At 44.1% G+C, this 17,013-nt stretch overlaps 1 protein-coding gene across 3 annotated transcripts in view; it reads right to left on the bottom strand.

Annotated features, from left to right (window-relative positions):
* LOC112554071 (thrombospondin type-1 domain-containing protein 4-like) overlaps positions 1-17,013 on the bottom strand; it is a 102,664-nt gene that overhangs the window by 14,422 nt on the left and 71,229 nt on the right. The window contains exon 1 of one of the 3 annotated variants that reach the window (XM_025221662.1): positions 8,691-9,830. The exons of the other annotated variants lie outside the window; for them this stretch is intronic. Coding sequence (XP_025077447.1) covers positions 8,691-8,732 — 42 coding nt within the window. The 5' untranslated portion in view covers positions 8,733-9,830. Of the gene's footprint in view, positions 1-8,690; positions 9,831-17,013 lie in introns of those variants that run through there. 3 annotated transcript variants of the gene reach the window in all.

Genomic DNA, 17,013 nt, shown 5'->3' with positions numbered 1-17,013 from the left:
AATAAAGCACAAGCCAGGTCACGAATAGTTTCAAAAGGATTCCTCGCTTCTAGGTGACGGGACATAGACAATCATTTAAAAAAAAAAAAAAAATGAGAGAGCCAATCTGTTTCCTTTTTTCCTTACGCAAAATATTGCGCGTGACTTATCGGAAATTTCGTAGATAACGCTTGATACATCGTACTGACAATCTTTTTACTTAAAGCATGTAGACTTAATGTACAAACAGGTAAGCCATGCGCTTATCCCCTATGCGTTTAACAAAAAGGAAACGTCAAAGGCTTACTTAATATCAACGTAAATCCTTTCTCTAGTTTAATTAAGTCCCATAAACTTTTTAAAAAAAGGGTTGACTGGGCACATCGAAACAGTTTATATTCAAACTATATGTATACAGCGTTAATGGATATTTCTGCAAAGTACGCAGTCACGAGCACGTGTGCATTTTTATCAGCTGCTGCTGTAGACAATTTTAAGTAAATTGGATCGCAAAGTTCTTAAATACTTGTTCGCTGATTCAACTCTTCAATGTTCCAAAAAGTGATTCTGTCAACAACAATAATAATTCTAATGACAAGAGAATATGGTATGATATATTTTAAAATGTCCAGAACAACAACAGCGCAGTGAAATCGACAGTTAAGCAATATTATAATAACTAGGCTGGATGGGTTTGAAAGATCACTCGTGGACAAGCACCTGAGACTCGATCCTTATATACAAACATATCTTAAGCTTAGGCAAAGGTTTGTAAACATTCTTAATCTCACTAAGCGTATCTTTACTGGTTTGTGGATTTATTTTGGCGTGACTTATCTCGAGAAACTTAGCAGGAAGCGAAGTTATCTCAAGGTAATGACTTGAAAGGTCACGACAAGTGTAGGTAAGAAGCAGTCCACAGGACCAGCAGTGGTTGTGATGGCCATGGTGAGGCCTGCTGACTGCTGTCCTGTTCACAAGAGAAACCCTCGTTGGTGTCAGTCGGCGCCGTGGGCTGGGACCTTCAGCCTGGAGGGACGAGTACTGGTGGGAGCGGAGGTGAGCATACACTCCACGTTAGGGGAGGGTGAAGAGGGAGGGAGAGGGGGACACACAACAGGTAGTATGGACAGGGATTGTTCTACAGGGTAGAGAACTAGTGTGTGATCGCGGCGATACTAACCATGACGATGTTTTGTGCGTTGATGACATCGTCGACAGAACCAGTAGTGAACACGGAGACAAAGAAGCTGGAAGCCTATGTTGACCTGCCCATTGTCAACTGATACCAATGGATTTAACTTCTACAACTATGCAGACTGTGGATAAACACGATTAAGTCTATTACCTCTAACAAACCTCTTTCCCGAAAGTCAAGCACGATCATTGGCGGAGGAAGGGATGGGTGGGTGGATGCTTGAGGCTGATGGCATGTGTGCAATGATGAGCTAGGGGCACGAAGACTGCTCACAATGAGAGAGGAGGAGTGGGCAGGAGGTACAGACAATAAACCGAGGGTTGGGGTTGAGGTTGCACACCTGTAGAAGGGGCTGGTGGCAGCACTTGGGGGAATGCAAGGCGGTGATAGTGAGAAGCCATCACGGACGATCAAACAATAGCTGACTGGAGGAAAGAGAGAAAGGGGGGGATGCTGTAAATGGCAGGCACACACCACAATTATTGAAGTCTCGGTTTCAACTATCCATGAGCGCTAAGCTGTTTTTTTTTTCAAGTTACATGCTATCCATGTTTATAATATTGTAATAATTTATTATTATACTGTTGATTACCGATCTGAATTTTTTCGTTCGGTAAATGCAAGGTGACAAATGTCACAATACACTAGGAGAGGTCGCAACCGGGATGTTACAAATCTCAACATTGCTATCTCAGTGGCGCCAAACTTGCATCTCACTTTAAGAATTAATTTAATCTCAAATTAACATATGTCTTGCAATCCCATTGGCCACAAACTTGAGAGCATCTCTAATTAACATATTTGTATCTCATTGCCCGCATACTTGACGAAAGCATTAGCGTATTCGTACGTTAGGGGATGAGGTCTAGTTCAGTGCATGGCATTTGTAGGCAAGAATGAATTGGGGTAGAAAACACAATCTTCCACTGAGATCCATCATTAAAAAAAAAGCTTGGTAAACCTTTAAAGAACTAGTGGGGAGATAGAATCGTCCACTAAGCTATACTAACCCAATCCTTAATTTAAAAGCATTGGGTACCCCACTAGAACTTTAAGTATAGGCGCTCAGTGACAGAATTAGTCTTTACCATAGTCATTGTCAGTGATAATTCTTAGCCTTCGTTACTTTTTGGCAAGAGAGAGAGAGAAAAAAAAAAAATCGAAGATACTTGGTTGCTATAGATCGATAGATAATTGCTAGTTTGTTACTTTTCAAATCGCTCGTTATCCGAGTCAAACAACCAAAAGTAAGGGAACAGGAGGTCGGACAGTGTCGGTGGCTGTCAGTGTGGCCTCCACTCAGCCCAAGTCCATTTTATTCGGTTTTGTTTTTGCTGCCACTGCATTTTCTCGGCCCTGGCAACGGAGCCCGGACAGGTGAGGGGAGGGAGTGCGTCAGGTGAAAGTGTGTGTGTGTGGGGGTTGTCAACGTTTGACGAGGGGAAGGTAGTATGCGGAGGTCAGCAGAATGATCCTAGCGGGTCAGAGGTAAAAAAAAAAAAAAGCCCGCATTTCCAGTTCGGCCATCAAGGAAAGTAGGGCAAGTTAGGGACACACTTTTCCCACTCCCTGCTCCCTACATGCCGCCATGTTTGCCCACAACATACACCGGCCAGTGAGGCAGACAAAGGCATGCGCATTGCCAGACTGCATCCTCCTCCCTTCCACCATCTGCCTCCCTCTCCCTCACCCTCCCGGTCTGCGTGAGGAGCCCTGTCTTCGTGGTGTATCTGCCATGTCTCCTCGCCAGGGACAAAGAAAAACTTCACCTGACAGTTCTCCTTCACACACGTATCTTCGTTAGTCGCACTGTCAAACTCTCAGAAATGAAACAAATAATTTATTTCACAAAATATCAAGATTTGTAGAACTGAAGCATCGAGAATTAAGTTAAGACCTGCAAACAAACTTTAAAACTTGAGCAATATATTTTATGTGTAATATGCTGTATGAAGATCACCTGTATGAAGATCACCTGCCAGTTATGCAAATTTAAAAAGTTAACATTACTTTTTACACGTTTTAATTCTTTCAAAATCTTTGCTCAAATGAAGGAAGGAAAGAAACTCGATCTGTGGTGCGCCGTGTGTACAATAAAAGTTAAACATATATATATATGAAAGGCTGTTCCAGCGTGTAGACTCACTCCCTCAGAAATACAACCCGTATATCTATATTCTGTGCACCTGTTTCGTTGGCCGCAGTTCTCACATTATCCTCAATTATCTCAGTCCTTAACTCCGCCATCTGCCGTCGTCACTGTAAAGAAAATATTGGTTCTGCCACAAACCAGCCCAAAGCGAACAGAAAGACAAAGAGAAAGAAGTAAAAGACGGGAAGCTATCTGATTACTTCACTCATTCAATCTCAGTACGCGGTAGAGCAAGGGGAGAAAACCGAAGCTATCATCCGTTCAAGGGGCAAGATGGCGGAGGATTATTTCTTATCCGCACTCGTTTCACTTCGTCGGAGGCCACTGGGTAGAAGTGTCTTGCTGTGAACTGTGTCTGTTCGTTTGGGTGCACCCGTAAAACAACATCAGTATCGCTGCAAGCATTCGATACCCGTAAGACGACTGTGACGTCACGGTTACACCGGAAGTGCTATATATTAGAGTCGCGCATCATTGTCTTAACGCAATAAGTTGTGCAAGATCACACAAGAACCCATAAAATACACAGAATTGTTTTCTCTCATTGCTTCTTCTTTTTTTAAAGCAACGTTTGTGGCTCTGTCAATCAACGTGAAGAACATTGCATCTCTCATTGCATCGGCCACGAGCCGGAGACGGACTTTGTGTTCGTAATCGAGATAAGTGCTTCGCTGCCTCAGAACGAGGGGTTGGTGAAGATGGTCCCTCTAACCTTTTTCAGTTTGCTGGGAAGTGTGTGTGTGAGAAAATATTTTTCTTGGGTTTTGATGGTGCCCATCTCATCTCTCTCCCTTACTTGCTGCTCGATACCCGGGTGGCAAACTTTCCCCACTCTACCAGCTCTCGGGAATGGGTCCCTGACTCCAGAGACGGTTGGGGAAAGCATGGCAGCTTAGGGGAAAACTGGCATAGCATTTAATAGTACAAATAAATGTAATGACCGGTCACCATTGGCATGTTCTAATTATCTAACTGCAGCAGGCTGACGAAAATGGAGCATGTTGTATTTGATATTACTTGGTTTATTCGCCAGTACAACTGACTATATAACATTTATTTTATTAATGATAAAGATTGATCGATTAGGTTTTGTCCTCGCTCTATTTTACTCAACACTTTCAGGCGTGGGAAATCATTTTACTTTCTTCCGTTGCCATAGAAAACGTCAGGAAACCCCAAGTAATCGCTCTTGTCATATATTTAACGAAAATTTACATTCACAAAGTTAAAAAAAAAATGAGCAGGGGAAAGGGTGAAACAGTATGCTACCGTTATCCAGGCCCCAATATTCCAATTTCATCGTCCAGACCCAGCTGTGTAGAAACTAGACGGCAATGGCCAAACTACGTTGCAGAATTTTATACCTCCTTTCTTCCCAACGCTCTCGTCAGAAAGCAAGCACCTCGGACTCTCATTATTTGCAGCTCGTGGTGTCTTAGTAACCATCCTGAGTCGAACAACGCTCAATGATCTGCCTACTCAGCAGCTTTTGTCAACGTTCTCAAGACCGTCCAGACAGGTGGCTCCAGTGGCGTAGGAACCAGGGGGGCAGCGGGGGCAGCCGCCCCCCCAAGGAAAATACAGGGGGGGCAGGAATATCCTTTTGCCCCCCCAATATTTGAGACGTAATTCCTCACAAAGAGCAAAGAACTGAAGAAAGGTAGGGGAACGTAGACAGGAGACGGTCATCACCGTCACAAAAGCGAGCCCTGAGGCAAGTGGAGGCTCTAACACCTCTGACGATCAGATCGGGGACAGTCCGTTGGTATTGTTTGCCATGCTAATTGCAGGCTGTGTTGAAGCCTGAGCGAAGAAAGCAGCCGGACAGTACATCGGTACATCGAGTGTGGTCTCCCTCCCCGCTCCCCCATAATGCGACGCCTTTTCTTTGGCGGTTTTCGTTTGACCAACATAAAACATCCCCCACCCACTCGCTGTCACCCTAAAATTATCTGCTATCGCTTACAACCAAAGGGGCCGCACTGGCCATCGGGAACACAGAAAGCCAGTAACGAATTAGTTGCATACCAATACCCCAGTCTTGCAGATCAGACAGGAACCCTTACACTTTGTGAAAAGCTAGCGAAGCACGAGGACTTCCATCTTACTAGACACCAACGGTTTGGTGCGAATTGATGGCTTTGACTTCACCTAAGTAAGGCAAAGACTCCGAGTCCCTATATTGGTAGTTTTCTTTAGAGACAGAGAGACTGGTATTATTGCAATCTACGACTCAGGGGGAAGTGCATAAGTAACATTTCTAATACTACACAAGGGCACTCACTCTTTTATCATCAACGACTGTGGCTGGTACTCAACATAAGTTATCTGTGTTATACTGTTTGGTTTGTATATGTGTGTCCATGTTTTGGTAGATGGCCATAGAACGTGTCGCATCGCTGGCTCAGCACCGTCGGGTAGCGGAGCGAGGAAGGGGTGGCCCTGCGGCCATTCCCACCCTAGTTTCGTCCCCTGGCCACGGTGGTCTGGCCAGTTTATGGCCCTTAATTATAGGGTAGCCTTGCGTCCCTTCCTCTCTGGTCTCTTTGATTCTCAGTGTTGTCCATAGGAATGGGAATCCCATGGGAATCCCATGGGAAACGTCCCATGGGATGGGATGGGATGGGACAGCACACACTTGTATTTCCCATGGTAGTCGATACTTGATATTGCAAAATAAATTTACTGTTATTTCATTCATCAAGGATTTAAATCTTTCCTCTGAATCATCTATAGTATGTGAAGTAGCAGGAATTATAGAACAAAAGCCGAAAAGTGGTTTTCAGTGTTGTCCATAGGATTGTTAATACCATGGGAATCCCATGGGAAACATCCGTGGATGGGACGGGATGGACAGGCATAAATTGCCATGGGACGGATGGGACGGGATAGAAAAATATGTCCCATGGACAACCCTGTTGATTCTCTTTGGGGTGGATGGGGCTATTTTCCCCGGGGTGTGCGGACACCAAGTTCAGGTATAGGGCTGTGTCTCTTTGTAACGTGGATTATCTCGCGGACGCTGGTCCCTGTGGGTAGGGAAAGGTTCTGGAGGTTTCTCGAAGCCTATAGAAACCTGCCACACAATACTGGGAGGACGGCGGGACGGAAGAGGAGTTTTTGCGCTGGAGGAGAGACCTGTGCCCGTCTCTGGGAGTAGTCGGGGTTTTGCCACGTGCTGTGTGTACTGTCGCTGGAACTGGCGTGGTGTCTAGAAGAGGGTTCCAGCAACCAGCGTATTTTCCCCGCGTTTGTTGTGAGATAGAACAAAGCGTGTCACGAGCCGTTGGGTGAGTAGGCTTAATTAATCTTTACCTTTGTTTTTCCACGCAGTTTTTCTTCCTTAAAATAAACAAAAACATACCTGAGAAGTTCCATGACACAAACGCGCTTGAATAACTGTCTCATTATGCGTGTATTTAAAGAGAGGGTTGATCTGCTTAATCTGGACGAGATTGCAATGGAGTTCATTAATAGAAATCACCGAAGACGCAGTTTTTTTTTTTGGCACACTGACTTGCCAGCCTTGATTAATATGATTTATATGATTATAACGTTTATCACATTTCTTGTGAATGCGTTAGCCGGGAGTCATTCTTTAATTTGTTTTTTCTTATTAATGCTGCTTGCCTTTTAACAATAAAGCAACGTGTTGTGATGCTACACTGTGTACGTGCGTGCGTGCAGTACCCCCCCCATCCATCCTTTTTTACGTAATGTGCGAGTGCGAACGCCGTTCACTGTCAGCAGGGAGTTTGCCCCCCCAACGCCGAACATCTTCCTACGCCACTGGGTGGCTCAACGCAGAAAGATTCTTAGGTTGTAGTGAACACGAACAGGACAACTACTGTGATGATCGGAGCAGCAGAGAACAAATACGGGGCAGCTACACTGACGACAAAGACGACGAAATCCCACGAGAAAGACTGATGACCTTCAGATGGATCGAGCGAGCGCCGTCTGTTGTCCTGCGCGAACATCTACAATGGCGAGATTTCACTTAATTCATATACCTCACAAAAAAGTGAAATAAATCTTAGCCCCCGCTTACAGATAGCAACGATAACCCACGCGACCTCTGCCAGCCATCTCTTATAATTTAAAAGGGGGGCACTGCGGGGTTACCGACAGACGACAGGTAATCAAGAGGCGGGGGTCGACGTCACGCGAAACGAGTCCTCGTTCAACTTTCTTCACTCGGTTTATTCGCCACGTTCAAATTTCACCACCCCCCATCCTGTTTGGTCTTGTACGGCCCCACTGTACCACCCGACAATCAACATAAAATCACCCCCCGCTCAGTCCTTGACCTTAACGCAAGGTCTCTGCCCCTTGCCCTCTGCCCCCTCACACGAGCACACATACAGCTTCCTTAGAGAATTCTGTGGAGCAGCTCTCGTGGAATCTGAGTACAATGGCGGCCTTGTCCCGGGTGTCGCTGACGTTGTTCAGGACCTGACTTTGCGAGGGCGGGAGTGATCTGTTGTTGTTTGTAGTGTTGTTTGGCGATAGAACACTCTCGTCTCACTTGATGATCTTCTTACAACTCCATTGACAAAAATATACCTCTCTAAAAGACTAGTCCCAATGCAGAATGCATAAAGATGCAAACATCCGCTGACAGGTGACATGCACACAAAATGGCAAATACAGTGATTACAAAATACTACACTGACACCAACAAAAAAAAAAGAAAAAAGAGAAAAAGACAAAAACGACCAAAATGACATCAACAGTATTTTTTTACCCGTGTAATAAGCACCACAGTGAGAATCGTGTGTTACTGAAAAAGTGCTGAGTTGCACTCAGATCACGATCTACAGTTGCTACAACTAAAAACTAACTTTCAGTGCCACTGTGAATATCAAGGTGAGACACTTTAGTCAACATGGGTTGGGGAGTGAGGATGAATTTTAGTGTAAATACGGTTGTTATCAGCGGCGTCGTTAACAGCAGGTACACCTGTACCTACGACAGACGCACACAGGTCTGATGACAGATTTAGCAGAAAAATAAATAATAAAATGAAGATATGGTATAGAGAGGAATGAATCATGAACTAGTCGGAAGCAGCTTAAACGTCGACACGTGTGCACGCATAAACATAGAGAGACACACCGACAAACATGTTCTCGCATATTCTCACGCGCACACAGAAAGAACGCACGCGCGGACACACACACATTCACTCCACTGTAGGTGAGTACAGCTATTTGAAACATTACAACAATTATCAACTGATCAGTGAGTGAGAAAGAATGATGCAAAAGAACCAAACGATGACAGGAGGACACGCACACAGACAAGACGGACATGAAGGCGGACTGTCTTAGTCCACAGAAAACAAACAAACAGACTGACCATGAGGAACACTGCGATGACGGCGCCAACCCACCACGCCATGACTCCTCCCTGCACAGCAACTGTCGCCTGCTGACGTCGGGATGTCAAACCGTTCTCCTTTTAAAATCCTCCCTCGAAAGCCGCACTGGGGACTGGAGGCACCGCTAACGGCATCCTCCGTCAAAAGTTTAAACGCGGTTACACTTCCCTCAGTATCCTGACATGACGCAATATCCTGTACCTCAGTACAACATGGCTGCTGTATCCTGTCCTTGGTACTTTGCTCTATCCTGCTCGTCTCACAACTGCTTCGAACTGCTGAGGCGGCGTCGACACACACAACCGCGGCTTTGTGACGTCAGTAAGGGGGGGGGGGGAGGGCGCTGGTTCGGTTCCCCCGACTGTGGCACTTGCTCTGACGAGTGAAAATCCGGTTGCTTTGCCAGTAACTCTAGTTTCTGAGTAACCAAGTTCCTCACGGATCATACATCTAACGTTCTGGAAGAAGTTTATGATGACAATACATTTTTGTTTCCCTTGTTTGTAATTTTTTCATGTTTTTTAAAACAAGTGAGTTGATGTTGACGGGGGTTTCTTTTGTGATATCAGCATTAATATTTCAAGAGGAAAGTTATGAAACATCCGAGATCAAGTTCCTTTCATTATCAAAGTCACATGGTGATGACAAGACACTTCTTGCTGATGATCTTCCTCTCAACGATGCACCACTCACTGCACAACACTCGTCAGCGTGAACGAGATCCTCCTGACTTCAAAGGAGCCGCCGATGTCCCAGTCAGTCCCCCTCCATGCACTCGTGTGTTTGTCTCCACTGATCTGACGCTCGCACCACCACACGACCTCTACAACTGGTCATCTGGCGTCGCATGAATTTCTAATGTGATGGCGAGGAGGGCTCATCGCACGACATCCCATCCACGCCGACTGTTGCTAGCGGTGGCGGTGGTGGTGGTGTGGTGGAGGGGGAGCCCTGTTCCTCCCTCAGGGTGGAGCGGCACGCCAGCAGGCGTAGACCTCCGAGGCAATCTCATTACTCCACGGGTTAGGAGGTAAGAGTGACAGACTGGGAGGCCACGCGCTTGACCGTGGCTACACCGCGGACATAAGTCTCTCGTCCTGACAGCTCGCGTTCTCGGCGTGGAGCGAGTGAGTGAAGCAGGCGGCGGCAGGATACAAAAAGTGGAGGGGAGGGGACCGGACGTGAGAGGAAGGAATGGGGAGGAGAGGGGCGGAGCGGGAGGAGGGTAAGGGGGAGGTAATCTCGACTGAGAGAAAAACCAAGAGCTGGTGTCTGCGGCGACGCGAACTATGTCGAGCGCGGAGTGTTCCGCAAGTGCGATGTCCATCACTGCGCAATCACGCGGGCACGAACATAAATTGCACGCTCGTTCGTGCGAGGGAGAGAGAGAGAACGTGAGTTTGTATTGGGCAAAATTTTCTTTGCAAACCACACGCACAGACATACAACGCACACAAAAATAGACCCGAAGATAAGTATAAAGGATACACACCAAAAGAGTATATATATAGAAAGAATAAATATGTTCATATGTTTGTTTGCTTTCTCTTTATATATATATAGTGTGAGAGAGAAAGAGATCAATTCACAGGATCAGTTAGGCCAGGCCCTGAAGACACCAACATAATTTACTTACTTTTCAAACGCCCTACATTCGTTTCACCTTTTTTTTTTCGTAACCCTCCCGATGGCAGGCCGCGCATTGGAGGCATGAGCCATCCAGCGCATAGCTTCGGAGTCAAGGAAAGGAAGCAGGGGACGACTGACAAGAAGCGAGAGACAGCAGCAGGGGTTAGAAGGAGAAGAACGGAGAAGTACGTAAGGGGACATCATCGAGATGTTGCGATGACGATAACGTATCGACATCGCGGTTATCTTTCCTCGCGGATTGATCTCAGTGAACTATACTCTGTCTCGTTATCTTCCGAGGCGGTGAAGTGGCTCAGCGGCCTCGCAATCACGGGTAGCGCGAGGGGCAACCCCAGTCTTAATGCTAATATGCGAATAATCGAAAACTTCCATTATAAATTTACCGAGATTAAAGAGAGTAAACATTGCATTAAACTTACTCGAGATAAGCGGACAAATTCATAAACACGCACAACCAGCTTTGTTTTCTAAGGTGTTCGCCCTTCATTAAAGGCTCAAGCGGAATTTACATTAGCCTTGAACACCTGCGGGGCTGTAAGTGAACAAGCAAAGCAAAGAAGGGTGTGTGTGAGAGAGAGAGAGATGCACTAAGCCAACAAGGAATATGGAAAAACCCGGAGACTTGTGTCTGAATTGTGAATTGTTAAGAAGGAAACCTGATTTCATCTCTCGTCTAACCCACTCCGATTAAAGTTGCATTCAAATAGCGAAAGTATTTAAGGAATGAATAGATTTTTTTGCCAAAATAAATCACATGGCCATGGCAGGGAGATATGAAAATAAATATAGCTGCTGGTTGTTTGGCTGGGTGCCGTGCGGGGTAAATCATACATAATTAGAGGCAAGTTGAAACTTCAGCTGTTGCGGCGTTAACAAAAACCGGCGGATGCAGCTGCGCCAGGTGAAAAAGTTACAGGTGGCGGTGTGAGTGTGTAATTCTCCTGTGGTAGCGGCTCTGACATTTATTTCTACCCTACTGCTGTCTCTTAACTTGACTGCTTTCAATGTTGTCTTTTTATGACGAAAGGTGGCTGGATACAATCAGGCATGCAAACGCTATCATTAATGTTAACAATCGCTGCACTTCCCCAAGTCAAAAATTCACAAATGAAATTAAGGCAATTAACTTGGTTTTAACATATTAATCTGAAACCGCTGATATAGTACAGTCAATCAAAACGTAAGGCCAGTATCATGCAAGGAATAATTAAATAAATAAACAACTGCGGGGAATGTAAGTGGACTAAGAAAGAAAAGAGAGAAGGAAGTAGAGATGTACAGCAGAGAGAAATGATGTCTAACCCTGCATGACCTGATACGCCCGACAGCCGACTGCACACGTGACTTCTGTTAAAATTTCGAACTAAGTGATAATTCAGTCATTTTTTCAAAAACCCATTATTATCTCAGTTCTAGGGTGTTAAGGGTGAAAGGGAGAAATAACACGAATTTTTCTCTCTTACAATGAAGACAATGCGGCCTCATGGAAACAACGCACTCAGAGACTCTGCGAGGACAAAGGTCATGCGCGCGGGAGGGCTCCATGCCCTGATGACGATGAAGAGGTAAAGACGAGCAGAACCTGCCTCCAGCGAGCGTCAGCGAGTGTGCATCACGGTGATTCAGTTTGAAAGGAAACAAAGAAAAGAAGCATGTCGGAACCGAGATACGAACCGATGACACTTGGTTATAAGGGATCAGGATGTCGTTTCTTTAATGTTTAATGTAGACAGAGGGATACTTCAACAGCGATTTTCTTCAGAGGTCTTGTCCTTCGTGGTTCCCAGTCAGCAGTTTTTATTTTTTTTTTTGCACAATTTTACGTTTCAATAAGATAGAGCAACAGAAAAACTGCTGACCGTAAAGGGAAACTTGATTTGAGAATACAGACGTTCAAGGACACATCGTCGTGATCTCTATATAAAAGTGTGAGAAGGAATAAAGGAGGTTTGTGTATTATGTGCCTGAGAGAGAGTGAGTGAGTGTCAAAGTAAAAGAAAAAAAAAAGGATGACTTGAGCTAAGGCAGAATGAAAGGACACAGTGTTGTGTGGGCGTGTGTTCACACTGTGCTCACTGACACTTGAATGGATATGGCAAAGAAGGATTGAGAGAGGATGAAAAATGGAAAGTAAAAAGTGCATTTAGCAGATAGCTCAGGCGTCGAGCAGTTAATCTAACCTTTCAAACAGTTCATGCACCAGTCTAACAAGACCTTTTGACCTTTCGAGACAATTTTAAGACATCAAAAGAAAGGCATACGACCTATCTGTTGTGTCAGTCTAGGGAAAATTAAAAAAATCTTCTCGACATATTACAGTGGTTCACCTTTTTTATATCTGGGAAGAAAGACATCATCTACAATGGTGACAGAGACGTGCACAACGTGATAAATTCGATAACCTCCCATTAGAAGTCTTCAGCACTTGAGGTTCTCTTGAAGTTAGTTTGCCTGTTGCTGTGTTTCTTATAACGTGAACCATAATTCTTTTGCGGGGAAAAAAAAACCTCAGACGAAAACGATGGTCTTTTAAGTCGAAACCATATCAGATTTGTGGCTTTACGTCTCCCATGATCACGTACATTACGTCAAAATGGCGTCAACACCCTCGTCGGACAGCCTCGGTTCTGCCACTGAAGCTGCCGTGATATGACGTGCGCGAGAAGACATCCCGCGAGGTTTTGAGTGTGTTTACACAGTTTTTTTCTAAAATGGACATGGAAGGAATAACCAACAGGACTATACGCTTCTAATGTCTCTCAGTCCTTTGAAGGTGGAGAGGCCGCCATGCCGGCTATCTTCCTACACCCCAAGCGCTGGCCGCCCGCCTTTCATCTCAGGAATCATGAGAAATCTCTTTTGTTTTTCACTTTGTCTGCACATTTACCAATGTTGAGTGGGTATCTGATAGAAAGCTGCTTGCTTATTGCGGGAGGAGTCGTGTACACGGACCTGTCTATCTGCTAGCAGTCACAATCAAGTGTTCTCCTGTGTGACTGAGGAGTGATGGAGCAACAGAGCCTGATGACTCCGGGTAGACAATGGGGCAGCCAGGGCACCAACATATCTTACCGTGCATAATCTCGCGAGTCGCTTGAAGAGAAACTCGTTCACCACGACGAAGCATGACCTCTGTACACTTAAAAAATGTGTCTACAACTTGAGTCTTCTGAGAGATAAAAAAGTTACTTGCGGGCGGCTTTGACCTTTAACCCGCACAGATAAATTTTTACTAGAGATTAATCATTCTAGAACACCATTCCTCTCGTTCCTCCTTAATGATAGGATCTTTTAATTTGTCCTGGAGATTTTGAAATAAGACTAATTTCACAAACTACTTGAAAAATCTGTTGCAAATGGCATTCTGTGTGAGGTGATGAAATGAAAAGTATAAATGTTGGGCTCAAAACTCCCGTTTAAAATAAAATTTAAGAAAATCTTTCGTTTTTTTGCCCAGGAATGCAATCACGAATTGTTGCCGACAAGCGTCTGGTGAACGTGTGGCGAGTCACGTGACCTGCGTTAGGTGGCTTTGACAGTCTGTGTCCACCTGGCTTACTACAATCATTTCCTTGACTGCTTTAACTGAAAAAACTGCCGCCATTTAACCCTCTCCTTCCTTCTGTGCTGTGGCACAGATTCCTCTGATATGACGAGCAGTAACAGCCCCGAAAAAAGTTCCTTTCCTTACTAAACTTCCAATTTCCCTCAGTTCTATTTAGTATTCCTTTTCTTAAAGACCTGCTTGAGTACTAATGTTTTTGGAACAAGCAGGTTTAGCTATTTTCCAAGAAAATATATAAAATTCCGGTCGAGATGAGATCAGACTTCAGAACTTGATGAGGACAAATCCTTAGATACATTTTGAAGTCTTCAAGACTTTAGTGAATGAGAGACTGTGACCTGTGAACTTATACTAAGTATATCATTGTTCTTTCATGTTGTGGAAGATTCGACCAAAGTCTGTTCACAGGTGAACAAGGCAATATTTGAAAGCTTGTATGCTGCAAAAAGAAGCAGTTCATTTGTCAACATTTTAGAATCAACATCACTTGGAATTGAGGGAGGAAGGGCAATACTCACTCCGGTAACACTTTAAAAAGAAATGTGGACCGGAGAAAAGTTCTCCGTGGTCGTGTTTGCATCTCATTGTTGCTGAAGGAAATACAACTAAACAAACTTCACCCTTTTCCCCAGTTCGTGTTTTTGCTTGGGAAGCGAAGACGTGGCACGTGCTTGGACCAATCACGAGACATCTGCACACTTCGCATTTCAGTGATAAGGGACTCTGAACTATTTGGGAGTGAACCCACTTTTTGTGTAGCCACCATCTTCATGTGGAGTATCATCTCTGAGGTCTGGCACCACGCAAACGGTGTACAAGCAAGCACGGTGTTTCTAAAAATAGTACTTGTAAGAACAGACACGAGGAGGGTCTGGGTGAAAGGAAGAGAGTTTACCTTCCAGATAAAACCACCGGATTGTGAGAATAGAAAAAAAGTGACATCGTTTTATCGTCAGTTGACGCAGAACGGCCGGCTTTGTTAGACGAACAGACACTTGAATTATTTTTGGTGCTTCGTGGAATGAAAGAGTAATTTATTCTATGAAACTTTGTTTCTTCTTCGGCAGTCACACACACGCTTCTTGTTACCTTTCTCCCGAAAACTCCTTCCTGTATCGCAAAATCCTGTCAGTGAAATAGCAAAAATGCTTGTATCTATCTTCCTATCTATACCGCTACAACTTTAGTTTCTTTGAAGTGTGTCTGTACTTTATTTCACGAAATTCCATTTTGTTTTCCCACATTCCACTTTATTCCACTGACTTGCTCGTGGGTTTTCGACATACTTCAATACAATGCTTCTTTGGTAACATTGACCAGTACTTTTTTCACTAAATTCCATTTCACTAAAACTACATTAAAACTAAACTGTAGAATATCCCAATACACGACTAAACCCACCAACCATATACCAAGCCAGAATATTTTATTCTTTACAAAGCCGACTACAACTGTTGCCTTTGCAACCTCCAGATAAAAGAATGTGTATTTCTCGAATTCCAAGGCTTTTCTCGACAAGACAGGAGCACAATTCTTGTCCAAATTTGTCATCCTCTGCCCACCACAAAGCTGACAAGTATTACAGAAACAGGTGTAGAGGCTTACAGGAATGATAAAGGCTCAAGAGCGAAACATTCATCGTCTGACTTGTTACAGGAGAGATATGAAACTGGTGGCAATGGATGTCATGGGGAGGAAACCTCATCTTCTGATCGTCACTGCAAGTAACTGTCTTTTCAACATGAAAGTTGTATAGTTTATAACTGACCTCTCGTCTTAAACAACAAAGTGAAACATTTATACCTGATATTAAAGTCATTCTCTTTAATATCATGTTTGCATTTATTTTAAATTCTAGGATTTTTTCTCCTTTCTCTGTCCTTGGTAATGTCTATTCTGAAGAGCACCCATTAAAAGGGAAATCAGAGGAGGACTTTTGTTTAACAAACCGCCCTGGTGGTGACTGCAGGTGTGACATCTCCAGTGCAAGCTGGTTGCCGGTCCACCTGATGTCACATAGCTAAACCCGTTTAGGACGAGACGGTTACACCGATGTCTACTTGAAGTCATGAAGCAGTTGTGTCAGTCGATAAGTCATTGCCGCCAAAGGGAATGTCTCCGAGGCTCACCACGTGACAGTCCTACCTCAGAACATTCATCAGAGGAGAAAGATGTCCATCGCGAAACATTTGTCAAGACAAAGAAGTGACCTGCGGACAGACCGGCGTTTGAGGTTGTCACTGCTAAAGTTTTTCTGTTTATTTAAACAAACAACTTATAGTGCAGGCCAGAGGTTGTCTATCATTTTGCCATATACCATCAGGGTTCGAAGGGAGAAGCCTATCAACAAGTGTACTTTAAAAAGTAACTGGAAGTAAACAAGTTCTGCTACCTAGCTACCTGTACAGCTTTTTCCAGTAAAACTGGCGGTTGACGAACCGGTTTGAAAAGCGCACTTGAATTGTTACAAAAATATACAAATACTTTTATAGTGTCCACATGGCGAAAGTACACGAAGATCGCGATACTAAACACTCGTTATATCCGACGAAAAAGAGTGAAATTTTTAAAGGTGGCACAAATATTTGTGAGTGACCAGAAAAATGTTTTTCTCGAGTATTCAATGAAAGAAAATTGGAAAACGTGTGTACTAAGTTTTGCAGTGTCATGAGGTTAGTACACCTTTGTTTGGTGGTGTGTCTGTGTAGGGGGAGGACACACACATATTAGTAACAGGACTTACACAGATCGTGTTTTGTATACTGTCCCACAAATCACTTACACCTGCCACAAACAAGTCCCGTGATGCTTTGTCAAACATGTTTACGTTCCTGCTAAACCATAACAAGAAAGCTTTATAACCATGCACGATAATTAAAAAAACTTTTATAACTAAACCACAGACCATTTATTTTCCGGAGTTTGCAGTAAGTGGAAAATATTCACTTTAGATATACACACACACTCAGAGTTATAAAAAGGAAATCTTAACACTTCCTTTGATGTAACAAAGAAAGTGCGGACATTTATGCAACATGTTTTATCAAATTTATGATGGTCTCAAGTATTCGCATTTTCCAGGAATG

The sequence above is a fragment of the Pomacea canaliculata genome, linkage group LG13 (genome assembly GCF_003073045.1).
Source record: "Pomacea canaliculata isolate SZHN2017 linkage group LG13, ASM307304v1, whole genome shotgun sequence".
NCBI classification, from domain to species: domain Eukaryota; kingdom Metazoa; phylum Mollusca; class Gastropoda; order Architaenioglossa; family Ampullariidae; genus Pomacea; species Pomacea canaliculata.
This window is presented reverse-complemented; position numbering and strand designations above follow the sequence as displayed.